The following is a 27,158-nucleotide window of genomic DNA, read 5'->3' as shown; positions in this document are numbered from 1 at the left end:
TGACAAAATTGTACGAGGCCAAATCACTACACAACAAAATTTTCTTGAGAAGAAAACTCTACACCCTTCGGATGATGGAGTCAACTATGGTGACAGACCACATCAACACCCTCAACACTTTATTTTCACAGCTCACAGCAATGGGGCATAACATAGAGACGAGTGAACGTGCTGAAATTCTACTTCAAAGTCTACCTGACTCGTATGATCAACTCATCATCAACTTAACCAACAACATTGAAGTTCTAGTCTTCGATGATATTGCAGCTGCGGTTCTTGAAGAAGAAAGTCGGCGCAAAAGCAAAGAAGATAGACCAGGAGGTTGACAACAAGCCGAAGCTTTGGTAATGACAAGAGGGAGATCAACGGAACGTGGCCCCAGTGGGAGTCAAAATCAGAGTAGATCAAAATCCAGAAGTAAGAAGAATGTCAAGTGTCATCACTGTGGCAAGAAAGGGCACTACAAAAGGGAGAAGAACGAAGAAGCCAAAGGAAAAGGCCCTGAGTTGTCAAAAGCTCAGGATTGTGTAGCAAGCACCTCAGATGATGGTGAAATTTTATACAGTGAGGCAACAACAGTTACTGAAGGTAGAAGAAGATTCGCTGATGTCTGGCTTATTGACTCACCGGAGAGAATGGTTCCATCAATATGAACCTATCTCAGGAGGATCTGTGTTCATGGGAGACGATCATGCCTTGGAGATTGCTGGTATTGGTACCATCAAATTAAAGATGTGTAACGGTACAGTTCGCACCATTCAGGAGGTACGACATGTGAAAGGCCTGAAGAAAAATCTATTGTCTTTAGGACAATTAGATAATAGTGTGTGTAAAACCCATATTCAAGATGGGATCATGAAAATAGTTAAAGGCGCACTTGTAATGATGAAAGCGAAAAAGATAGCTGCAAATTTGTACATGCTTAAAGGAGAAACACAACAAGAAGGAGAAGCATCCACTGCGTTGGCAAGTTCGGCAGAAGAATTAACAATGATGTGGCACCGTAAGCTTGGCCACATGTCGGAACGAGGTTTGAAGATTCTTGCTGAACAAAAGCTTCTCCAGGGCTCAAAAAGGTTTCATTACCCTTTTGTGAGCATTGTGTTACTAGTAAGCAGCACAGATTGAAATTCAGTAGTTCCTCTGCTAGAAGTAAAGCTATCTTAGAACTAATCCATTCTGATGTTTGGCAAGCACCAGTTTTGTCCCTAGGAGGAGAAAAATACTTTGTGTCATTTATTGACGATTACTCCAGGAGATGTTGGGTGTATCCAATAAAAAATAAAGCAGATGTATTTCCAGTTTTCAAAATATTCAAAGCGCGGGTTGAGCTTGAATCTGAAAAGAAGATCAAGTGTTTAAGGACAGACAATGGAGGAGAATATACTGGCATTGAATTTGATAGCTTCTGTCAACAAGAAGGTATCAAAAGGCAGCTCACGGTGGCATACACTCCACAACAAAATGGAGTAGCAGAGCGGATGAACAGAACCTTGTTAGAACGAACAAGAGCAATGTTGAGAACTGCGGGAATGGCCAAGTCATTTTGGGCAGAAGTAGTCAAGACTGCTTGTTATGTGATCAATCGGTCACCATCAACCGCAATTGATCTGAAAACGCCGATGGAGATGTGGACTGATAAGCCAGCTGATTATTCTCACTTACATACATTTAGAAATCCTGTTTATGTTATGTACAACGCCCAAGAAACATCAAAGCTAGATCCAAAATCTAGAAAATGTATTTTCTTAGGGTATGCTGATGGAGTCAAGGGGTATCGCCTGTGGGATCCCACTGCCCGCAAGGTGCTAATCAGCAGGGATGTTGTATTTGTAGAAGATAAGGTACAAGAAAAAGAAAATGATAGTGCTTCAAAAGAGAAACCAGAGACTACTACAGTTCAAGTTGAAGAAAGACAAGAATTAGAAGTTCCAGATTCTTCTGAAGCAATATCAGAGCACGAAGAACGAGAACAAACTGAGTGTGCAATTCCACAAGTTCGACAATCAACTCGGGAGAGAAGAGAACCAGCTTGGCACTCAGAGTACATCATGGAGGGAAATGTCGCATACTGTCTACTAACAGAAGATGGAGAACCGTCAAATTTCCATGAGGCTACAAATAGTCAAGAAGCTTCTCTGTGGATGGTTGCAATGCAAGAAGAAATTGAAGCTCTCCATAAAAACAAAACATGGGATCTTGTACCACTACCACAAGGAAGGAAAGCCATCGGAAACAAATGGGTTTACAAGATCAAATGAAATGGCAATGATCAAGTGGAGCGGTATCGTGCTAGATTGGTGGTGAAAGGATTCACTCAGAAAGAAGGCATAGACTTCAACGAAATATTCTCTCCTGTTGTTCGACTCTCAACGGTTCAAGCAGTCATTGCGATGTGTGCTACATTTGACTTGTACTTAGAACAACTGGACGTGAAAACTGCATTTCTTCATGGAGAAATTGAAGAAGAAATTTACATGCTCCAACCAGAAGGTTTTGAAGAAAAAGAAAAAGAGAACTTGGTTTGCAGGTTGAACAAATCTCTATACGGTCTCAAACAGGCGCCGAGATGTTGGTATAAGAGATTTGATTCCTTTATCATGAGCCTTGGATACAACAGACATAGTTCAGATCCTTGTGTTTACTACAAGAGATTTGGTGATGGTAATTTCATTATTCTGTTGTTGTATGTTGATGACATGTTGGTAGCAGGCCCCAACAAAGATCGTATTACAGACTTAAAGGCACAGTTGGCTAGGGAGTTTGAAATGAAGGACTTGGGACCAGCAAACAAGATTCTAGGGATGCAAATTTACCGAGACAGAAATAATAGAAAGATATGGCTTTCTCAGAAAAATTATTTGAAGAAAATCTTGCGACGCTTCAACATGCAAGATTGTAAGCCAATTTCTACCCCTCTTCCTATTAATTTCAAGTTATCCTCAAGTATGAGTCCTAGCAATGAAGCAGAGAGGATGGAAATGTCTCGAGTACCGTATGCATCAGTAGTGGGTAGCTTAATGTTCGCTATGGTTTGTACAAGACCAGACATTGCACAATCAGTGGGAGTGGTTAGTCGATACATGGCGAATCCTGGTAAAGAGCATTGGAGTGCTGTAAAGAGGATCCTGAGATATGTCAAGGGTACCTCAAATGTCGCATTATGTTATGAAGGATCAGACTTTACTATCAGAGGCTATGTTGATTCAGATTATGCAGGTGATCTTGACAAGAGCAAGTCCACCTCAGGTTATGTGTTTACTCTTGCTGGAGGAGCTGTAAGCTGGGTTTCAAAATTGCAGTCTATCGTGGCTACTTCTACAACGGAGGCAGAATATGTCGCAGCTACACAAGCTAGCAAAGAGGCAATATGGTTGCAAATGCTACTGGAAGAGCTCGGACACGTACAAGAGAAGGTTGATTTATTTTGTGATAGTCAGAGCGCTTTGCATTTGGCAAAGAATCCAGCATTTCATTCAAGGACAAAGCACATATGAGTTCAGTATCACTTCGTTCGTGAGAAGGTGGAAGAAGGAAGTGTGGATATACAAAAAATCCATACAAAAGACAACCTAGCAGATATATTAACAAAGCCAATTAATAATGACAAGTTTATCTGGTGTCGATCCTCCTTAGGCCTAGCAGATATGTAAGCGGCATGGAGATGGAAAGTGTAGAAAAGATAGAAGGATTACAAAAGTGACTTTAAGTGGGAGATATGTAGCGGTAAAGCCACTTTTATGGACTTTTATGGGTCAAAAATGGTGGCTAGTTGAGCTTGCATTCACATTTGCTTCTGCCATCTTCCACTTGCTTCCGCTATCTTCCACCGCCACCTTTATGGGTCAAAAATGGTGGCTAGTTGACAACCTACATCAAGCTTGCGTTCACATTTGTTTCCGCCATCTTCCAGTTGCTTCCGCCATCTTCCACCTCTTTTAACTCCTATAAATACATGTTTTTGCTTTAAGAAACCTATCCCATTTTGAAAGAAAAATTTAGAGAAAGAGAGAGAGTTTTAGAGAGAAAAATAGTGAGGTTTCTCCTATATATTGTCTCTCCTTTTATAAGAAAGAGTGAGTTTTCTCCTTTTATAAGAGAGGGTATTGTCAATTGTGCTCTCCTTATTCAAGAGAGAAATTCTTGTAATCCTTTTGCTATAAGTGAAATTCTTCTACAATTGGAGTTCCTTATTATTTCTTTTATTCTTTCTCATTTCTACTTCAGTTGTAATTGTATGCCTCGTACCACAACCTCCTAACATAATTCCCATGGAGAAGATAAGAAGCTTCTCCGCGTTTATCACTTAATCTAATATTGAATTAACTTTAAAATCATATGAAAAGAGTAATCATTTTAATAAATATTAGACGAGAAGTGTTGTTTCCCTAAAGACAAAGGTCAGCCGCACCAAGCCTCTGTTTCTCTAGCCCGACACCCTCCTTTTCTCTCTCTCTTGATCTGCACCTTCGCTCACCGTGGAACGTCAACCTCACGTTCTCAATTTTTTACACTGGCAAGTTACTCCATCTCCACTTTCCTTCACCACCCCCCTTCTCCTCTCTCTCTCTCTCTCTCTCTCTCTCTCTCTCTCTCTCTCTCTCTCTCTCTCTCTCTCTCAAACACTCCATCAACACCTCACGTTGTCTCGGTGTTAGGCTAACTTTGAAAACCAAGGAACACCATCAGACTCAGCATGACCCCTCCACATTGCCCAGCTCCTCTGCCACTCATGACATCACACGAAATTACTAGTAAGTCTCAATCCTCATCTCCCTCCCTCCCTTTCTCTCTCTATACGGTTTTAGCTCTCTCTAAACAATCATCTTTCTTTCCTAAGCCTACCACCCACAACCAATGGAAGCTGCTATGCCACAAGCCCAGCCACACAACAACATTCAACCTGTGCATGTTCCATCACCGAGTCCAATCAAACACCACTTCAAGCCTGGTGAGGTATCCCTTTTACTTGTGTACTTGTCATTTCAATTGTGATTAGTTTGGAGTTTTTTGGTTAAATAGACTTGGTGGCCGTAGTGGAGTTGAATGTGCATTTTGTTTTGTTACCATTGTTGGTTGATTCGTGGTAAATTGAGGTCCTGGAGGTTGGTCGCAAGGGTATCAACAGAGGGAGAATGATTCTTTTGGGTCATTTGCTATGGTTGTGCTGAAATAAAATTGAGAACTTGGTCATGCATGTCTCTGGTAGTCATAAATTTAAGCTAGATGTTTAGAGCACCGAAATTGATTGTAATTGGTTAGAGGAGTGGATTCTAGCTCTTCTTAGGTTATCATTCGAGTTATAGAATTTTGTTAGGTTGGTCTTGTATTGGTACGAGTTATTAATGTTTGTGACATTGTCTAGATTAGGTCGTGATTTTGGTTTTCTTGAGTTCAAAACTTAGATTGTGACGCCCCCAAATCCCCACGCCCGAACACGGGGAAATCGAGACGTCCGGATGGTGACAACCCGGGTCACCATCCCATCGACGGGTGCCAAGTGTGTGCAAAAGCAACATATGTGCACGAAGAAACACGCAGCGGATAACGAAAGCCATAACTAAGTACCAGAAGTTTTCTTAACGTAATACAAGCTGTTTAAAACGTACATAGATAAAATATTACAAAACACAAATACAGTTTTAAACAAATATGAATCAAAGCATCAGCAACCCGGCGGAGCCGCATCCTCGGGCTCAGCCTCCTCCTCTTCGTCCTCTAACTCTGCACCAAAAGCTACGGAACCAAGAATGGTACCGCAGGTAAGTAAAACCCAAACAATACCAGATAAAAACACATAAAACTCAAACAAGATGCATGAAACATGCCCAATGCACAAAGCCCATAAAACCCAAGTTTTCCACACACGCCAAAAACCCATCTGGCCCAAAAACACGCCAAAAGTCACATTTGGCCGCCAAAAGTCCATTTGGCCCAATATCTCGCCAGAAGTCCATCTGGCCCAATATCTCGCCAGAAGTCTATCTGGCCCACGCCAAAAGTCCCATTTGGCCTCACAAACCATTATCCAATTTTAACCGTATGCACCATGACCTCCCCTAAGGGTCATCCGCACACCCTGGCTCCAGTGTCACACCGTAGAGTACCACCACGCACGTGACACCTAACAAGCGATGCCCAGTTCCGCGCCCCGCGCGTTCGTAGCCAAGCATCCTCTAGCCCTCGCCAGCGAAGGGCCACGGAGTCGGTGAGTAGGGCGATGCCCGGTTCCGCGTCTGGCGCATTCGTAGCCAAGCATCCCCTAGCCCCGCTCCCGTCATCGCTCTCGACAACTCAGGGGACATCACTCAGTTTATTCCGCTCCCGAGTGACCAGAGGAGCTCCACCGAGATAATAACCCATCCCGGCTTGGGCTCGTGATACACACGCACCCGCAATACACTTACGCCAATACACAGGCTTTTCACATAAATCCACAAACACACGTGCATGCACCATGTAATGCCATAACAATGCATACTAAAATAATCCAACAATCATAAATCAAATAAACAGGCAACTCCGTCCTCCATCCATCCGACCCCCGAAACTCCTCGGACTCAGTCCGGAATCAACAACCAACAACAATAAATAATTGAATGAGCAATATATATTAAAATCTGAAAATAGGGTTTGGAAAATACTTACAGCGCTATATGGCAATTTTAGAAAACACGCGGCGTCGCAAACGGCGCCGGAAAAGCAACGTCACAGTGAAAATTCACTGTGGCCGTGGGTTGTGAAAAACTCACTTTCGAACGGGGACAAACTAGGACACGAAATTGATAGGGAATGGTCTAAGGATGGTTGTGAAGCTATTGGAAGTGGTGGTTGGCCGTGGGTGGCGGCGGAATCGCCGGAAATGGCCGGATTACCCAAAACGGAAAGCTAGCTCGTAGGAGCTGTTCCGGTGGTCGTTGGAGGCCGGAAATGGGTGGGTTAGGACGGCAAGGATTCGGTGATGAAGTGGTGAAGAAGTGGTGGCCGGAGGTGGAGCGACGGTGGCGGATCGGAGCAAAATCCGTGCGCCCTTCTTGGAGCTTTTCCGGCCAAATGGCCGGCCGGTTGGGGGTGGGCTTTGGAGGGGTGGTGCGCCGGAGGGAGGGGAAGAGAATGGGACTGGTGGGGGGTCAAACGGTGGCCGGACGGCGGCGGTCTGAGCTGTTGAAGGGACGTCCGGCGTGAGGGAGAGGGAGGAGAGAGAGAGAGAGCTCGGGGGGGGGGGGTTCGGACGCGGGGAAGAAAGAAAAGAAAAAAAGAAAAAGAAGAAAAAAGAAAAAGAAAGGAAAAAGAAGAGAAGGGAAAAAGAAAAAAGGAAAAAGAGAAAAAAGAAAATGATGTGAAAAGAAATGAGGTCCAATCCTCACTCCGGGAAAACGAAACAAACCGCCGAAAAAGATTAAAAACCACAAAAACAACTAAAAGAAATAAAACACAACATCAAATAAATTAAAAACCAATTTTAAAACGCAAATAAATTAAAATAATAAACGAATACATTAATTAAATAAAAACAATTATTTAAGCGAAAATACACTTAAAAGCGGGTCATCACATAGATAATATACTGTACAAGTCAGGCAAGCAATGCTCATATACTAGACTTTGCCTGTGACGTGGATTTTATGAAAACCTGCATATTTTATTATGAAAACAACCTTAGTTGTTTTATGCACTAGTTTCTGTATCTAAATTTTAATATCTAACATTTTACCATAATTGGTATAGACATGAGCAAATTTTTGTACTTTGTTTCTCTACTATATGAAATATGAATATGAAGTATGAAATGTTTATCTAATTATATAATATTTATCTGCTTAGTACTCTATTATGATATGATATTGTACATGAAAATCCTCAGGTATAAGATTCTACTCTACTTTGATTTATGGCCCTTGCCATGGGATAGAATAGTGACCTTTAGCTCTACCACGGGGCATAAAAGTGCCTTCGGTCTTGCCACATGATACAATAGCAGCCACTAGCCCTGCCACGAGATACAATAATGGCATCTATTATAAGTGCAATCACTTTGTTACCATAGGATGCAAAACCCTGCCATAGGGTAAACATGGCTTCTATTTTGAGTGCATCACTTTGGTAACAAAACAATGATTTATGTTTTGCTTGCTAATTGCAAACATGCACAACCCTATCACAGGGGTAAACATGGCCTATGTTTATATTGCTTTTATGTTATTTCAGTTATGTTTGTGTTTAAGGTCTTTTGTATATGTTATTATTGTAATAAAATGTTTCTGAAAATATCACTGTCATAATTTTTAGAATTGTTTGTTTCTGATTTTGTAACTACATCATGTTTACACATTAGTATGGATTTGGTACTTACTAAGTTGTTGATAACTCACCCAATTATATTCATTATTTTTTAAATGACTTAAAGATTTTAACTAGGGACTAGGAATATGAAGCATGTGCGAAATTAGTTAAGCATAGAGGAATAAGTGCTAAAGGGTACAAGTGATTCATGGAGAGGCTGGCTAGTTTGGGTAGTAGAGTGTTATGAGAATACTTAACTACTATTCATTATTTTATCATTACTTTTTACCTAATTTTTAGTATTTTATACTACTATTCACTACTATTTAATATTTTATCATGATTTTTTTACTATTATTGATAGAATATCTTAAATTACCTCACTATCCTAACATAACCATATTATAAAAAAAAATTTTATTTTTCTTTGAGTAGTATTTTGAAATATTGATGACTTTTCTTGAAATTTTGGAGATATTCTTTATTATCTATGTTGGAGGAACTCTTAGATTTCTTTGTGGAGGAACTTATATACTTTGTTTAAAGGAGTCTACGTGTTAAAGAGATGCTTCTTGTGTTATTTGCAATTGTATCTATATTGTTGGGAAGTGATTTTGACGTGATAGGAACTAATTTCATGATCTTTTCGGATCGGAATGTTATAAACAGTATCAGAGTCTATCCTAACTGAAAATATAAGACTTAAGTCGTGCCACCTACGATAGACTTATCTGACAAGAATGTTGGAAATTTAAAGGGAGGGAGATAGTGATATCCCATAAGATAAAGATAAGGAGATACTCCATAGGATAAAGATAAAGATAGGTTGTGTTACTGTGTATGAGATCCCAAATTGTTTAGGAATGAAAAGTTATTACTCTTTATAATGTTTTAATGTAATTCTAATTGATCATTGATTAATTCTTTTATAATATAAACCATATGGGGGGAGTTACACTATATACATTACTTAAATGTTAAATTTTGATCGGTAAGATTCAAATTTTAAAGATTTAAACAAATCCACGATCAAGTAATAAACATAATTAAAAATAAAATAAAATTACAAAATCATTTTTTTATTTTCTTGCACACCGAGTGAGATGATGGAAATAAGGACATTTCATCGTGTCTATTTGGCTATTGTGCAGAAAAGATAAATAAGTATAGATTGTCATTAGGAAAGATATTACATGATTCAATGTAAATTATATGAGTTTTGCAAGCTATAAGTAAGTTTGTACATTAATTCGTACACCGATAATTTTTTTATTTAAAAAAAATATTAAAAAAATTTTGAGTGAACAAGAAAATCTTCTATTTCATAAAAATTATTTTCGTCTATAATTCATATGATTTTGTTAAATATATACGTTAGATATGATATGAGTGCGCAAATTGATACACAAGCTCTTCTCCAAATTATATTACAAGTCAACTGCTGCATATTAATTGCTCACAACATTGCTCCCCGTTAATTGGGCGGAGTTGGATTCATGTGGCCATGCCACAATCCGGCCAATTATCTACGTAACCGTTAACCTCCAAACCGCTCCATGGTCTGCTACGGCGGTGGCCGAGGAAGCTTGCTCTGTGTCTTCTAATTCGTAGCATATATTAATAACTATGATATATCTATAGATGGAGAAGAAAGGTTAAGGAAGAGAGAGAGAATGTTTTTGAAATTCTTGAACAAGAAAGTATGGCACACGGGGAGCCTGAGAAATATAGAAAAGAAAACGTGTGGAAGGCGGAGCAAAAGCATGACGCCGAGCAGAAGAAATTGGATGAGCTCCGCAAGTAGATCCAGGAGGAGCGGGAGCGCTCCGAGTTTCGTCTCCTTCAGGAGCAGGCTGGCCTCGTTCCGTACGTTTTTCAACCCCCACTTCTTCTTCTCCTCCTCTCTATAAATAAATATTATTATCCATTTAAGTCTCGAGCTTTTGAAATTAAATTTTTGAAACTTTTGCTGTAAGCAGGATAGATTGGAATTCCTGTATGATTCGGGATTAGCTGTAGGGAAGGGTGGTAATTCCGAGGGATTCAAGGCTCTCGAATCATTCCCCAAGACAACCTCTGGCGCCGAATCCACCGCGGACACTGCGAAGGCGTCATCCTCGTCAGCCGTGCCGGGGGCTTTGTTCGAGGAGAAGCCCCACTCTGCCAACGATGCCTGGAGGAAACTCCATTCCGACCCTTTGCTTATGATCCGGCAGCGTGTGCAAGAAACCCTTGCCCGCATCAAGAACCCTCTGTCCAGGTGGCCAAGATTCGCAAATCTCCGTATGTCCTCTCTTCTTATTCTTCTTCTTTGTCTCTTCAAGTCAAATTTTCAAGCTTTTTTTTTTTTTTTTTGGGGGGGGGGGGGGGGGGGGGGGGGGGAATAGCCTGTCAAATGGAGGCCACCCAGATTCTCAAATATATGCTACGGAATTCGAATGGATTGTCTTTCGACTTTGAAAGAAATTTTATGGGGTTCTATTCTCGCAATTCATCTCGGGATTAAAAATTGGGGAATATTTATGATTTGTTCGATCTAAAGGGGAATATTAAGAGCAGTTTATGTGGAGTATTTGAGTCTCTTTAGGCAAACAAGTCTCTGGCTTCTATTGGATGTGGTATAAGTTGATGCTATTGAATCATTGATGGGAAAGTTTCTTTACCTATAAAAAAAAAAAAAAGTGATGGGAAAGTTTCTGGTAGAACAGTTTAGAAGCTGTTGATGAAACCCTAGTCACTTTTGCTGTTTCGAGGAACTAGATTGTAAAAAGAGTTTACAATCTAATCTTTACCCTTTCTGAATTCTGAGCCACTATATTGGATCTCGCGGAACCAGACTATGCTCATTTTAACTTGCTAAATTGACTAAAATACTTGCATCTAGTCAATGCAGTGCTCATAAGACAAACAGGAACCATTGCGTAAAAAGAAGTGCTAAATCATATTATCAGTTGTTTCTTAAGGATTCTATAGTGTCTATAGGTCTAGGTGATACGAGACCACAAAGGGAATGTGTTGAGATTCTTTCAACTTGAAAACCATTAAGGAAGACAGCTTGAAATCTCTGCCTGGTGTATTACCATTCCTTTATTGTTTAAGTTTCTAGACTTCCCATTCTGTAATTTAGAAACATTTTTTCTTCTGTAAATGCATTCTTAGATTAAAATAAAAAATTAAAAAAAAAAAAAAGGTTAAATGCATTACTTGCCTTTACATCCTGTAATTTAGAAACATTTTCCCTTCTGGAAATACGTTCTTACATAAAAAAGTTCACTGCATTACTTGCTTCCCACAGTTTATTTATCCTCACTAACATGTTAGTATTACAGTTTTTTTTTTTTTTTATATATTTTTATAAGTAAGTAGTAGTATTACAGTTTCTCCACCTCTCCCTGTCTTTCTAACTGCTTTTGCTTCTGTGCATGGAAGATTACATGTTGAACCTTGACCAAAGTAGTCCATCCTGTCTGGATTTGATTCAAGAACTGCATATATTTATATTGTTTGGAATTGTTCACTGGATAGGGATTGTTTGTGGAAGTCAAACTTCTGGTTGTCAAAAAATATATAAAACTGAAAAGTGAGATGAGATGCAATTAGCTACTTCTACAACATAAATGTTTTTTTTCCCCTGGGTTAGAATTATTGATTTATGTAGCTAGTTGGAAAGTACTTTAATGGTTTGAATAAAGAGAGAAATACAGGAGTATTTTGTGCTAAGGTGTTTTGGTTGGTCAAGTTTCGCTTCAAGGAGTTTGTGCTGTTGTAAATAGGATTAGTTATTCCTTGTCCAAAGAAAAACAAGAATTAAATGATATTCTGGAGGAGAATTTCAGTTGGAAAATGTATGAGCTGCAATAGTCTAAACTTCATCGAAAAATGCATTAGGAATTAAGCTTATCATTTCTTGAAAAATTTAGAATTAAAGATGTTTCTGATTGTTCTCAATTATGCGTTCATTTGTTAGGTTGAAGAACAGAAACCCAAGAAGAAGGCTCATAGTGAAAAGGAGCCCCGGATGAAGCACCATCATAGCCATTTAAAGAATTAAAAACATTCATCATCCAGGAAACAATCAGATTCAGAAAATGTCACTGCAGAAGGGGGAAAGGGGAAGACTAGTAGACACAAGAACTCAAGCTATGATGTGCGTTCAGGTTCAGAAGATGAATCTACTAAAAGAGAGTGCCAAAGTAATAAGAATCACTTCTAGGGCTCAAGATACAAAGAGTTGTCACCCCGTGGCTCGTCAGGCCCAAATACGACAAAAGACAATGGTCAAGATGCGATCAAGAGGAATCATGACAGGTCAGAGTGGAAAAAATTTTATTCAGGTGGTCAGAGAAATCTTGATGTTGATGAAAAGGAAAGAGAAGGCAGAGGGTATCGTGATTCAAGCCATCACAATGGGATTGAGTCACACTTCAAGTGCCGTAATGTTGCTCCCAAACTTTCAGAGGAAGAGCGGGCTGCTAAGCTGCGTGAGATGCAAGTGGATGCTGAATTGCATGAAGAGCAAAGATGGAAACGTTTGAGAAAGGCTGAGGAGGAGGATGCGCAAGAAACTACCCAGGCCAGCTTATCTGGCGGCAGAAGTTTCTTGGATGCTGCTCAGAAAAGTATCTATGGTGCTGAAAAAGGGGGAAGGTCTACAATTGAGGAGAGTGTCCGTTGCCGAACTCATTACTTGCAGGGTAGGTCTGAGGCGCAAGAAAGAAATGCTTTTCGGCGGTAATGCAATCATGCAGTTGATTGCTGCCTATCCTGAATAGTTCTAGCTGATAACTCCAGGTGTGCTTCTCCGCCTTGGCCCCCCTACACATGGGGTATCTCTCATGTATTAGCTTTGAACCATGTATTGAAATATGAACAGGGCGAAGTGATAATCGCATTCTTTCACAACTTACATCTCCTTAGGGGCTAATACCTCCCAGTAATACTTGGCTTGAAAATGAGGTGCCAATTACTGAAATTTCCAGGTGTAAATATTATTTAACACTCGCCACGTCTGTGTTATATCACATCTACAAATTAAGGATGACAATGAAAATTCAACCAATCCTTAAGGAATTGATTGGTTTGTTCTGTATACATTATTGTGGACCCAATTGATAACGGTGTAGGATGTTGATCGCAGACCTAACACACTAATTGGACCCAAGTTTTTGCTGTAAATTCCAAACTTACAGTAGCTCCTAGGAATACCATTTTGATAGTTTCCTACTCTCCCCGGGGGAATTGATCAATCTGTGTGATTGCATACTCAACAGTTAAAAATGTCTTTCTTTCCGCATGTTTCATGAAATAAATATATAATTTGTGCGGGGAGGAAGAAACCAAGTGACTGCTAATCGTCATCATCTTTTTCATCAATCAACTGAACAATTATTGGAGGAGCTTTTGTTGTGGGACATCTTTGGAAAATAAGGTAGCCAGCCACTCAAAATGAAAACTCCCTGCCGACGCATCTCTGTGTAACCAAATAAGATTGTCCCAGCTGTGTGTATGTACAAGAAGTAGACTTTCTATGGTACATATTTTGAGCAATCATGTAACATCAATGTCAATGTATTAGCCGCGCTGTATGTTCCTTATGCATGTCATCTTGGCCCCATTCAACTGTGGTTGGAGAGGATCTTTCGGAATCCCTATACATCATGTAATGGGTTGGGTCCCCTGTAATCGACACGTTACGTGATGATTCCACTCTCTTATATACAAATTAATTGGCCTACTTCTTAGGCATTGTTTTCATTGCTTCCTCGGCCTCTTGTGTTAGGCCATCACTTTCCAAGCCGTTTTGAGCTTGCAGAGAATTGTCATCGACACCATAGTGGTGATTATATGTCAATAAGTAGAACTTAGTTACTCCTAATCCCACCCCGCTTTTAGCTGTATCTTTGTACAAACTAGTGATGAAGATTATGACAGCTTTGAATGTGCTTTTGAGCTAATTGGAGTGCACAATTAATGATTAAGCTGTGGAAAATTTCATTGCCATGGTGCTCTCTCCCATCAGCTTGAAATTGTGATGATGTTCACGGTAAATGTTGAGGAGTGATTAGGGATTGCAATGGAGTGTTTGCAAGTGAAAATTTCAACTAACGGTGATCTGAGTGGACCTACCTAAAAAGCTAATCACCCAACTTATCACATCAAAGGTCCTCATCTAAATTATAATTACAAAAACTCCCAATACCTACCATCATCTATTTTTAAGTTGGAGTTGCCACACATTATCAGGCCAAAGCTTTTGCCTTATCTCGTATGAGCTTCGGTTTTCGATAGAGAACTACTTACATAAAATTTATACAGAGTTGCTGTGGTATCAGGTATGGGGCCAATTTGGTTTCTGGTTTTGTATCTTCTTTTAGCAACACCACCTTCAGTTCTTGCGGAGCTTCAGCAAGGCATGTATATATACGTCTCTCTCTTTTATGTCATGCAATTCTACAAAAGAAGGGTTTTTCCTTTTATTCTCTGTTTATCATTGTTCAGGCCGTTTTCTTGCTGTTTTTCGGGCTTCTGTGTATTTGTAAATCTCAGGCTTTCACCGGTCCATGGAAAACTAATTCATTGTGTAAATTAAGTTAAAATAATATCTTGAAGTTGTTGTTCTAAGTAATTCTCTCTCTCTCTCTCTCTCTGGGGCATATACATGCGGGAAATAAAGGTCCATACGTATGTTTGTAGCGTAAATGATCGAATTCATACGGTTTAAAGTCTCGTATGTAAAAATTATGCAGAAACTGAGCTGCGCCATAAGCAGCCGGGCGTCCGGCTTGAAATTCATCATGCTCGAGGACATGGCAGCTCTTCTTTCAACGCTACACATCTTTTATCCCTCTCTGACTTACTCTCGCGCGATGAGGAACGGGTCATGGCTCTCCAATCCAGACTAGTTATAAGCAAGGACACGGGAGGCACGACTTCTGCCTCGTCCTCCAAGGAAGATCCAGCAGGACAAAAATCCATCAACATCCCTTTGAAGGCAGGCCTGTCGATCGGTTCAGGCAATTACCTATTGAAAATAGGCCTTGGCACCCCAGCCAAATACTACACCTTGCTTCTCGACACGGGCAGCTCCTTCTCCTGGCTCCAGTGCCAGCCTTGTTCTGTTTACTGCCATAACCAGGTAGACCCCCTCTTTGATCCCTCACAATCCAAGACTTACAAAAAGCTCACATGCGGCACCTCCCAGTGCTCTTTGCTCACTGAAGCCACCCTCAACAAACCCTTCTGTTCTAGATCTGCTAATACTTGTATCTACACGGCAAGCTACGGCGATAGTTCCTATTCTATAGGTTATTTGAGTGAAGACTTGCTTACCTTAGCTCCATCTCAGACACTGCCCCGTTTCGTTTATGGTTGTGGACAAGACAACCAGGGATTGTTCGGAAAAACCGATGGTATAGTGGGCCTAGCCCGTGACCAGCTCTCATTGTTGGGTCAACTGTCTTCAAAATACGGCTATGCATTCTCCTACTGTCTCCCCGAAGCTTTTACTTCATCTACCGGAGTGGGTTTCTTGTCCTTTGGAGAATCGTCTTTGGCAGCATCTCCGGCGTACAAGTTCACTCCCATGTTGACGGATTCTAAAAACCCAAGTTTATACTTCCTGAGGTTGGCAGCCATAACTGTTGCAGGTGTGCCGCTGAGAGTTGGTGCCGTCCAGTACAGGGTTTCTACCATTATAGATTCTGGAACTGTCATAACGCGCCTGCCTGCAGCCGTATATACTGCACTGCAGCAAGCCTTTGTAAGTATCATGTCCAAAAGGTACGCCCAAGCGCCAGCGTATTCCATATTGGATACTTGTTTCAAGGGGAGTCTCAAAAGCTTGTCTGTGGTGCCCCAAATTCAATTCATATTCCAAGGAGGAGCTGACCTCACACTTAAAGCTTCCAATATCCTCATAGAAGCTGACAAAGGCATTTCATGCCTGGCCTTTGCAGGTAGTTCCCAAATTGCCATTATTGGGAATCATCAACAGCAGACGTTTAGTGTAGCCTACGATGTCACCAGGTCCAGAATTGGTTTCGCTGCTGGTGGATGCCATTGATGAGTAATGGCTTTGTATGATGACTATATGTTGATAAGATGGTGCTGAATATATACGAGGAAACAATCATCTCTCCTATTTCTAAGACATATAAAGGTATTGGCAAATAAAGCTTGGCCTGCATGGATGGCCTGTATTGCTCAATTGTACATGTGAAAGTATTATTGGATGTTGTGAAATTTGTAGTAAACTACATTCAACTAGTTATTGTACAGTTGAATTGCAATATATCGTACAATATTCAGTTTTCTTGTCATTTACAGTTGAATTGCAATATATCCTATAATCTGCAGGATTTGTTTCTCATTTGCAAATTATAGCATGCAATGCAGATGGAGTTCCTTTTATTGATTGCTGAGAAAGTATTCCAATTTCTTATACCCTCTCTTGCAACTGATGACCATAAACTGCTAAACACATGGAAAAACTTTGAATCTTGCGGTATGGTAATAACATTGCAGTGGGGAAGAGTACAAGTAAGTCTTTAAATTGTAAGTTCGGTATCTAAAACAACAAAGGAGTTGGTCGCCATCTAATGGACTTTTGCTAGATCAATCATATGGTTGTTGTCACTAGACTCAGGCAAAATTGTTATAATCGGAGAAAGTGAAGTGTAACCAACTCTCTGCTGTAATTTCCTGCAATGAATATTCCCAGTTGAACTCCATTGGGATCTGTTTTTTCTTGACAAAAAATAACAGTTTATTCAGGCACTACACATATTGACTTCAGAGACATGCAGCAAAACTTTAGAAGAGCGAATTCAAAGATTAATTTAAAATTTTCATGCTAGTAATCCTCAGCTGACCGATCTCACCTGAAATTGTTGATGTAGCTCAAATCGAATGCACTTAAAACCAAACTTCCGCCGGTGGAAGATGTCAGATAATTCCTTGGAAATCCTACAAAATCAGTTCGTTCGTTTTCCCTGTCAAATGGTTGGAACTTCATCTGGGTTGGAATCCTATTGGCAATTCCATTAGAGATCAGATTACTAAAAGAACAAGGTTTTTTCTTTTATTCATATAAGACTATTGAAAAATAAAGAAGCAGATAATATATTAAAAAAAAATAAGTTTTTTGAGTTGTTTCATGGATTTTGGAACCAGAACAGAGGAAAGCACCAAGATTTTTTAGTCAGAAGATGACAACGGGTCTTAAGATTTTTTTCAAATTATTGTACTGAAGATGGAGATGGAAAAGAAATCCATAGCTCACATGTGAGGATAATCTTAATAACCATACTTTTAATTGATTAATTAGGTTTTAGGTGAAAATTATTCAAAGTGTGAACGTTAGATCCTTTTTGGGTCATCTATGCTCCAGTTGCAGAATCACGAAACTAGAGGCCGTATGATACTTTCTACCTTTTTCTTACACACTAATGCCTGCAAGTGCTGCAATATCTTCAATGATTACATGAAAGATTTAGTACTCTACATATGTTCCAAAGTCACAACAAAGTTGGTCGAGCACTCAGAAGTTAGTGGAGCGGAGCCTGGAGGTGAGGAAGAGAATATTTAGCCAGAAAAAGTTTTCCAATTCCCCTCTTACATTCTCGGACTTTAGAATTTCATATTTGCAAAAAACGATGACTAATAAAACAAAACAAACACAAGCAAATTAATTATACTAAACAAAATTAACGGGATTCGGCAACATGCCTATATCCACAAAACTAAAGAGGATTTTATTGTAATAAGGAATTACAAAATACACTTTAGGTTGAAATCTCAATGTTCATAATACTAAGAACTTACTAAAGTGTTCATTAAGTACATATTTATAGTATCATACAGCAGAAATCCTAATATTCACTCTTCTACATTATTCGCTTGAGCGGAATGTTGAGCGCTCTTTGAGTGAATTGTCTGTCTGACCCTTGCTCGAACAACCTGTCGAGCCAACTTTCTGCTTGACCTTTTATCTGATTGCAAACTGTGTCAAAAAATTTTGGCCCAAGCCAAAGCGAACATGAACCAAGCCCCATTGAAAATCCGTCACAAAACCATAATGCATCATTGTTGGATCGGGTCATCAAATCGGGACGACACACTAACAAACCAACCTCCAGAGACAAGCAAACTTATCAAAGACACAGGCTTCGATCTTATTCAAAATGTATGCTGATCATCTTTGGGGTATACTAATCTCTCTCTTCGCCACTTTGTTTCGTCCGGATCCTCCAGTGAAGTTAGTGAACTATACCTATACCACATATTCTTGGCTACTTTAGGCTCTGAGAAAAACATGTTCTCCTTCAAATCCGGGTTGGAGGCGAAGGTTGTTTCAAGCAGCATCGAGCACTGAGCATTAAGTAATGTGGAAGAGAGCCTTACTATATTTATTATAGCCGAGGCACAGGTATAGGTGGATGGCACACTCACTGATCCTTTTTTATTCAAAGATGCTACCTAATCTTCTTTTTGAATTATTACATCTAAGGCATCTCCACTCACTCCTCTCATCTTCTCGGTGTATTTTGTTCCCAATTCAAAGCAGCTCCAAAGTTCAAACAAATGAGAGCCAATCGTTAGGAGTCTCTAAAATCTTGATGTTTTTTTAGTTTTTCTGTTTCTGTAGGTCTTTTTTATATATACCGATTAGCTTCCCCTATGATTCTCTTTATAAAAAATTTTAAGCCTTTGAAATTCTATGTTATTCTGTTAGAAAAAAAAAAAATGTATTACATCTAAGGCATGTAAAAAAGTGTTTCTTTAAAGTGTAGGTGTAATGCCAGCCTGTTCTAAGATCAAGAATGGCTGAAAACTCCTAATATATGCCTGAGTCTTGTGTCTGTCTTTTACCCTCCCAAAGGGTCTCTTCCCTCATTTCTATATAAATGGGGGCACTGTACACCTTTGTACGCATTTCTCAGTCTCCTTCCAATTTGCAAGTTGATTTGGGATTTCATTTTGGGCGTCTGGGCATCAATTTCTGCACAGAAAAAATCATTGGTAAGAGGTTTATACTTCCATATTATTTATAGATACAGCTTTCTTCGATTTAGTTTTCCCAACATGCAGGAAAGTTCATATGATGTTCCTGGTTCCATTTGCCTAACATAATTTTCTTTATAAAACTTGTTTGCGGATTCAAGATTTCATGTTACGGATTCATAACTACGATCTCTGTTCCTATTTTCCACATTTCTATGCATGCCCAGTCACTAGGTCCTTCTTTCTTGTATCTACCTGTTTCCCCTGATCCAGTTGCTTAGTTATACAGGGTTCTACACTTTAAAATGGGATGCATATCTTCAAAATTCGTGGCCAGGTCAATCCTTCTTTCTTGCGACTCCTATGAAGGGCAAACCCCGAGTTTGAAGAGGACAGCCGTTGGCGTTCCTGAGCTGGAGGAATTAAACTTCTCCTGTCATGGAGGCGACCACTATCTTGCTCTTGTCCGCGCTGCTAACATGGTAGTCAACAAACTCCATTCTCGGGATTCCAATTCAAACTCATGTTCCAAACCGGATATTGGACCTGCTAGAACTGAGACTATGAACACCCGGGAGATGATGGCAACTCTAGATCAAGGAGTGGTAATACGTGCAAAACCAGCCCCAGAAGAAGTCGAATCCATTGATATTGATCTTGCCATGAGGCGGTCTAAAAGTTGTCATTGGTTTCCAGAGCATGGAGTGTCTTCCATTGCCCTGGAGATTCCTGATGATATGAAAGAAGAGAAATCTTCTTGGAGTTATAAGGGTATGGCACGCAGCAGGAGTGCCCACACAGACTACACGGTGGAGTATGAAGCAATGCTAGAAACTATTGGGTCTGGTGTGCAGCAAAGATGGCTCGATGGCAAGGATTACAGTCCAGGCATCAACACTCAGTTTATTGGTTCCAAGACTTCATTGAATATGTCTCACCATGCTGAGGGTAAAGAAGAGTCTAGTTTGCAGGAAATGAAACAATCATTACAGGATGAGGCTTTGGTGCATGAGAACACTACTAAGAATTTCTTGAGATCAGAAACAGAAACCAAGGAGGTAATGCAAAGTTCTAACTACTCCAGCTCAAGTCCAGGTCAAGAAAACCAAGAAGTGATCCCATGTTCTCATAGCATTTCTGAGAAGGGATTGAAAAGAAAGGCTCTTGCCAAGGGGCTAGAATTACTGAGAATCCCTCCAACCTTTGAATTCCCAGCAAATTTAAGTCCTAGGGAGTGGCTGCATGTTGGGGGTCAAGTCTCCTCACCTGCATCCTATATCACCCCAAAGTTTGGTAGCTATTCTTTACCAATTCATGGGACTAGAAGTGAATGCAATGAAGACTTCATCTTCAATCCAGAATTGGTGGCTGCCTATGAGCAATGCATGCACCAACTTGAAGCAGAAGAAGAAAGCCTTCTCAAGCAAATTGTGGAGAGTTCAGATGAAGACTATACCAAAGATGAGCAAGCCAAAGAAGAGATCCTATTCCACTGAGAAGACTAGGTGTATGTAGTTCACAATCTCTCCCCATTAGTAGAAGCATGCCAAGAAAAATCAATAATATACAACAAATTTAGTAGGAAACAAATGTCTCATTTATATAAAAAATTCTATATGCAGTCACTTTTACTTATTTCTTATGCATTCCATTAATGTGATTGGCTGCATCATCTTTTTAATATAAAATAATTGTTTTGGCCAATCACATCAGTAGAGTGCGTAAAGAATACGCAAAAATAACTGTACGTAACATAACTCCATTTATATACACTAACTTCTTCTTAACACCATCCCCTCCCATTAAATGTAGGGAATTTATTTTCTTTTAATCAAGAACAAGTTGGGACATTTTAAATAATTTTTTTAAAAATATTTTACTTTTAAGATCACTTAAAATAAAAAATATCAGTTGGTATAATTAAAATGCCAAATTTAAAATAAAAAATAAAATTACTCTGTAACTGTTGAATAAATAGAGATGCTCAAATTCTAGCGGGCAGGCCCAATTACCTGATGAACTTGTTGGTCAGGCCCAATGACAATCCCCACACAAATTCACCGTCGTTTGAGAAATCTCTGGTGTCTGGTCTGTGAAAGTTGAAGGATTAGAAGGTGGTTAAGGAAGAAGCAGGGCTCTCTCTATTCACTATTGTGTCTCTGAAATTTGCTAAAAGCATTACAACTCCATAGCCGCTTGCTTTCTGCTTGTATCAGTATGAATGCCGTTTTAACAGTTTGTAATATAGGTACAGTAGAACCCATTTCCACTTCTCTAATTTCAACCTGCCCCTTTTGGCGGCCCGAAGCTTCAATCATCCGTTTCAGAAGAAGAAAAAGGTACCCTAGCAGCAGATTGCTAGCTCGAGCATCTCTGGCAACTGAGCCAGTGGAAGGCCAAGCTCCGTCGCCATCGGAATCGGAATCGGAATCGGAATCGGTTGCTCGTCGCCTCATTCTGCTTCGTCATGCCGAGAGTTCCTGGGAACGTCCTTCCATGCGAGGTAGCTCTTTGTTCGTTTTTTAAGTTCCTACAGATTCTGGTATTCGAGACTAGAATCGGACTGAGACTTCCTCTTCCATTCACAGATCATGACCGCCCTCTGAGTAAAGCTGGACAAGCCGATGCTATCATAGTTTCTTACAAGCTTCAACAATTGGGTTGGATCCCTCAACTCATTCTTTCTAGGTTATGATTTCCTCTTTTCCTGCAGCCTTTTATTCTCTGACATTATCATATTAAATGACTTTCTGAACTTCGGTTTTCTAGTTTTGGAGTTCTTACTCGGTGAATTGGTGCAGTGATGCAGTGCGAACGCGGGAGACGCTTAAGATAATGCAGGAACAAGCCCCAGGATTTCTGGATGCTGAGGTGCGTTTTATTTCAAGCTTTTATTCCATTGCTGCAATGGATGGGCAGACTGCCGAGCATCTTCAGCAGATTATCTCTAGATATTCAAGGGATGAGATACTTACGATAATGTGAGTTTTGCTCACTTTATGAACTTCTTTATTATATTTAGTGAAATTGTTTAACCCAGAAATGGATCCATTCGTTTTGTTATTGCATAGTGTTTAGAAGTGTTTCGTTCTGATTTCCGTAAAACTCATACCGACCAGTGAGTCTGTTCAAGTTTGCTAGTGGAAGCAGCTATGACGAGCTCCCTTCATAGTTAGTTCCCGAAAGGACGCTCTTAGGGTAAGCCTCTCTCTCTCTCTCTCTCTCTCCATTCCTCTCAACTCTGGCGCTTCTCGCCGGAGATGATTTCTTAGTCTTTTTTCACGTTTTTGGTAGTCCTTCTGATCGTTCTAGTGTGGCTGTTATTATGGAATCGAGTAGGAATGTTATTATAGACCAAAAATGCTTTGAGTTTAGGAAGTTGAATGAATGGTGGTGGAGGTGCACTGAGAGTAGTTGTCGGGCAGTAAACTATATCTCTTTAGATCAAGCCTCCATGGGATGGTTGGCTGCCATGTTTAAAGAAGGCATAGCTGATGCAGGTCCTGCAACTTTCATCAAAACAAGGAGAAGAGGGCCTCAGGTTTTGGTGATACAGAGGCAGAGGAACTCTTATGGGAGATTTTTCTCTATTTCGGAATTTGGCCAAGTAAAACGCCGAGGGCTGATTGTTATTCCAGAAGGAAGCAAGGGAGAAGGCTGGAGGATTTTTGGGGAGATGCTACAGGAGATATCGGCATTGCAATTTGTTTCGGGAGGAAAAACCAGAGGAAGAAATACAGGGAGGGCCTTACCTCCGCCGCAAGTGCACCACAACATTTCGTACAAAGAGGCCTTATCTCGAGTGCCAAGAATCACAGAATTGGCAGGAGATCTTTCTAACGTGGGTAAACATCATGAGGGTGTGTCTGATGGCAGAGGAATGTCGGGGCCTTTTATGGGAACTCTGCTGCACGTTATTTCTGAGATGGAGAAGCAGGTGAGTGTCCTACAGTCTAATATGACTGTACTAAAACGGTGCGTGCAGGAAAGTGGTGTGTGTGAAGTGGGCTTGGGCCATTCAGCAGGCCCGTCGGGTTTAATTAATGATCTGGCCCTATCCAAAGGCCAACCACAGACTCATCAAGTCTGGGTAGGCCAGCAAACCTCGGGCCCTTCCAAGGCCCAACTCGTGAGCCCTGCCCGACTCACAGGCCTGTCCAACGAAGGGAGGAGGCCCGACGGGATGCCGGGTCTTAGACAGGCGGGTTTAGACCCGATAAACATCTCTCGGTGGACGGAAAGTGACCCGAAAAAAATGGGCTCATCGGCGCACCACTCTCAGGCGAACCAGATGGCGCCGGCGACCTTGGTAGAGCAGATTCTTCCGGCACGTGAGGCAGCGCAAGTCGAAAACTTGCATTTTATTTCGTTTTTCCCGGATCCTGAGACACAGAACACACCGATGGAGACCCCCCGTGTAGTCCTTGAAACCCTTTCGATTCCTCACGCACAGATCAACCCGACTGTGAGTCTTGATTCAACTCACGCCCAGCTGGATCCCACCTATCCCACGGCTGATCTGTCCCGTGACTCCCACAGTTTTTCGGAAGTGACTCCACAGATTTTCGAAGATGTTTCCCCTGTGGTGGGCCCCATAGCCTCGGATGAACATCTGGATTTATGTTTGGAAGGTGAGGAAGAGAGGACTTTTGATTCTAGAAGGGAGGCAACAAACTGTGAGGAGCTTTTACATCTGGTAGGGGATGACTCTGTTATCAGTGTGGTCCCTAATTCTCAACTGGTTTCTGTTGAGGTTGAGAACAGTGTGGGCCAGGCGATTGAGTGGGGAGGTTTTAAGCTGGTTGGGGATGACTCTGATGGTGGTGATAGGAATCCTTTTCCGCTAAACTGTCTATTACCCAGTGAGTTTGAGATGTCAGATTGGGTATTCAAAAAGATTAAGGACATCCAGCACGTTGTAGGAATGAAATGTGTGGGCTATGAAGATCAGTTTATGGCACTTCTTACGGCCATAGAGGCGGGCCATGCACAATCAAAGAAACTTGGTTCCAAGAAACAGAGGGAGCTCAAGAGACTTAATTGGTCTCTGAATGAGGGGAGCTCAAGTCGTGATAGGAACAAAGGAAAGGGTACAGTAGTTTCTTTATGAAGCCAAAAATTGTGTCTTGGAATGTCCGGGGGATGAATGAGCCCAATAAGCGTCTTCGTATTAAAAGTTTACTTCGGGAATGGAGGGCGGATATAGTTTGCTTACAAGAAACTAAATTAAAGTTGGTGACCAGAAAATTAGTGAGAAGTATATGGAGCTCCCCATACATAGATTGGATATATCTAGCGTCGATTGGGGCCTCAGGGGGTATTCTTGTGATGTGGGATAAAAGGGTGGTGGAGAAAATGGAGGAGTTCATAGGAGATTATTCAGTGGCTGTCTCTTTTAAGACGGTAGAAGATAACTTTTTGTGGGCTTTTGCAGGTGTTTATGGGCCAAATGTTGATAACATCAGAAGGTTTCTGTGGGAAGAACTGTCAGGTTTACATAGCTGGTGGGATCTCCCTTGGTGCATAGGTGGTGATTTTAACGTCATTAGATTTCCGAGCGAAAAATCGGGAGACAGTCGTTTAAGCTCAGCCATGTCTGAATTTTCAGATGTCATTTTTGATTTGAACTTGGTGGACCTCCCTCTTGTAGGTGGCCCTTTCACTTGGTCGAATAACCAGACATGGTCTCGTTTGGACAGATTCCTAATATCGCCGGACTGGGAGTGTCACTATCCAGAGGTGTCTCAAAAGAGATTACCACGCCTTTGTTCAGATCATTTTCCCATTTTATTGGATGGAGGCGGTTTTCGAGGCGGTAAGCGCTCGTTCAAGTTTGAAAACATGTGGCTCAAAAGTGAGGGCTTCGTGGATAGGGTTAGAAGTTGGTGGTCTTCTTATCAGTTTCAGGGTACTCCATCTTATATTTTTGCAGCCAAATTAAAAGCTTTAAAGACTGACTTAAAGCTTTGGAATGTTCAAATATTTGGAGATGTAGGGTTACGAAAGAAAACCATGGTGGAGGAGATCCAGAACTTTGATAGAATCATCGAAGCTAGAGTCCTCACCCCGGAGGAATTAGCACGTAAGGCAGAGCTGGGGTCTGAATTGGAAAGGATCTTATCGTTAGAAGAGATTTCCTGGCGTCAGAAGTCAAGAGCCCTTTGGCTAAAAGAAGGGGACCGAAGTACGAAGTATTTCCATAGAGTGGCTAACTCACACAGGCGAAATAATACCATTGATATGCTAAAAATCAATGGTAGAGATTGCACAGAGGCGCAGGTGATCCGGGAACATGTGGTGAGTTTTTTTGAAAATTTATTTTCCGAACAAGAGGGATGGAGACCAGTTGTGGATGGACTCGGTTTTGATTCTATTGAGCTTCAATCAGCATCCTGGCTAGAAAGAGCTTTTGAAGAAGATGAGGTTTTTGAAGTTGTTAGAAAAATGGGGAAAGATAAAGCACCAGGACCTGACGGCTTTTCCATGGGATTCTTTCAAACATGTTGGGAGATCGTGAAAGAGGACATCATGAATGTTTTTAAGGAATTTTTCTCCACAGGGAAGTTTAAGAAAAGTCTAAACTCTACGTTCATTGCTCTTATCCCAAAGAAATATGGAGCCTCGGAAGTGAAAGATTTTAGACCCATTAGTCTCATTAATGGGATCTACAAAATCTTGTCTAAGGTTCTAGCTAATAGACTAGGAGAAGTCTTAAGCAAGGTAATTTCTAAACCCCAAAATGCCTTTGTAAAGGGTCGACAAATTCTGGATTCTGTGTTAATTGCTAATGAATGCCTGGATAGTAAAATGAAATCTGGTTTGACCGGGATTATGTGCAAGCTAGATATGGAAAAGGCCTACGATCATGTTAATTGGGACTTCCTCCTGTATTTGTTGCGGAGATGTGGTTTTGGGGAGAGATGGTGTAGGTGGATCAGATGGTGTATTTCAACGGCAAAATTCTCAGTTTTGATCAATGGCAGCCCGGAGGGTTTCTTCGATAGTTCCCGAGGTTTACGACAAGGAGACCCTTTGTCCCCCCTTCTCTTTGTTATCATCATGGAGGCTCTAAGTAGGATGTTAACGGCTTTGGTGACTAATGGCTTTATGTCTGGATTTCTAGTGGGTGATGTGAACAATGGCCTTATCTCTATTTCTCACTTACTTTTTGCAGATGACACTTTAATTTTCTGTGAGGCAGAGTATGAACACCTTAGGGCATTGAAGGCCCTTCTTTTATGCTTCGAAGCTGCCTCAGGTTTGAGAGTGAATTTTGATAAGTCAGAATTAGTGCCAGTAGGGAGAGTCAGTGGTACTCAACAGTTGGCTAGCACTCTTGGTTGTAAGGTTGCTTCGCTCCCCATGACTTACCTGGGTTTACCGTTGGGAGCTACCTCACGATCCTTACCCATTTGGGACTCAGTCATTGAGAAAGTAGAAAGAAGACTGGCAGGGTGGAAGAGACTGTATTTGTCGAAAGGAGGTCGTGTGACTCTTATTAAAAGTACTCTTTCGAACTTACCAACCTATTTTCTGTCATTATTTCCTATCCCTGCGTGTGTGGCGGCACGCATTGAAAAACTTTATAGGGACTTCTTATGGAGTGGGATGGGGGAGGATTTTAAGTTCCACCTAGTCAGGTGGGATAAGGTGTGCAGACCACTCCAATCAGGTGGGTTGGGAATAAAGAATTTAAGAACGTTTAACCGGGCACTTCTTGGTAAATGGCTTTGGAGATACAATATGGAACCAGAAGCCCTATGGAAACTAGTAGTTGATTGCAGGCATGGCAGAACATGGGGGGGTTGGTGTACTAGAGAGGGGACTGAGCCTCACGGGGTGGGACTTTGGAAACACATCAGAAAAGGATGGGG

At 40.9% G+C, this 27,158-nt stretch overlaps 1 protein-coding gene, 1 long non-coding RNA gene and 1 pseudogene across 3 annotated transcripts; 2 read left to right on the top strand and 1 right to left on the bottom strand.

The window, feature by feature from the left end:
• The first annotated feature begins 9,661 nt into the window (after positions 1-9,661).
• Positions 9,662-13,374, top strand: LOC122275786 (annotated as a pseudogene).
• A 991-nt stretch (positions 13,375-14,365) lies between these two features.
• Positions 14,366-16,601, top strand: LOC122275785 (aspartyl protease family protein At5g10770-like). Of its 2 annotated transcripts, none has more exons than XM_043085023.1 (2): positions 14,366-14,615; positions 15,030-16,601. In XM_043085023.1, exon 2 carries the CDS (start codon positions 15,164-15,166, stop codon positions 16,343-16,345), a length of 1,182 nt encoding a protein of 393 aa, XP_042940957.1. In that variant the 5' UTR covers positions 14,366-14,615; positions 15,030-15,163; the 3' UTR covers positions 16,346-16,601. The 2 variants fall into 2 exon arrangements, with proteins under 2 accessions (XP_042940957.1, XP_042940956.1); XM_043085022.1 differs by having other exon boundaries at positions 14,371-14,693.
• A 171-nt stretch (positions 16,602-16,772) lies between these two features.
• On the bottom strand, positions 16,773-17,687 carry LOC122275787. The gene is made up of 2 exons (XR_006228699.1): positions 17,163-17,687; positions 16,773-17,019 (listed from the first exon to the last, which is right to left on the bottom strand). It is a non-coding gene; the product is annotated as an uncharacterized LOC122275787 (long non-coding RNA).
• Positions 17,688-27,158: the final 9,471 nt, after the last annotated feature.

The sequence above is a fragment of the Carya illinoinensis genome, chromosome 9, assembly GCF_018687715.1.
Source record: "Carya illinoinensis cultivar Pawnee chromosome 9, C.illinoinensisPawnee_v1, whole genome shotgun sequence".
Lineage (NCBI taxonomy): Eukaryota > Viridiplantae > Streptophyta > Magnoliopsida > Fagales > Juglandaceae > Carya > Carya illinoinensis.
This window is presented reverse-complemented; position numbering and strand designations above follow the sequence as displayed.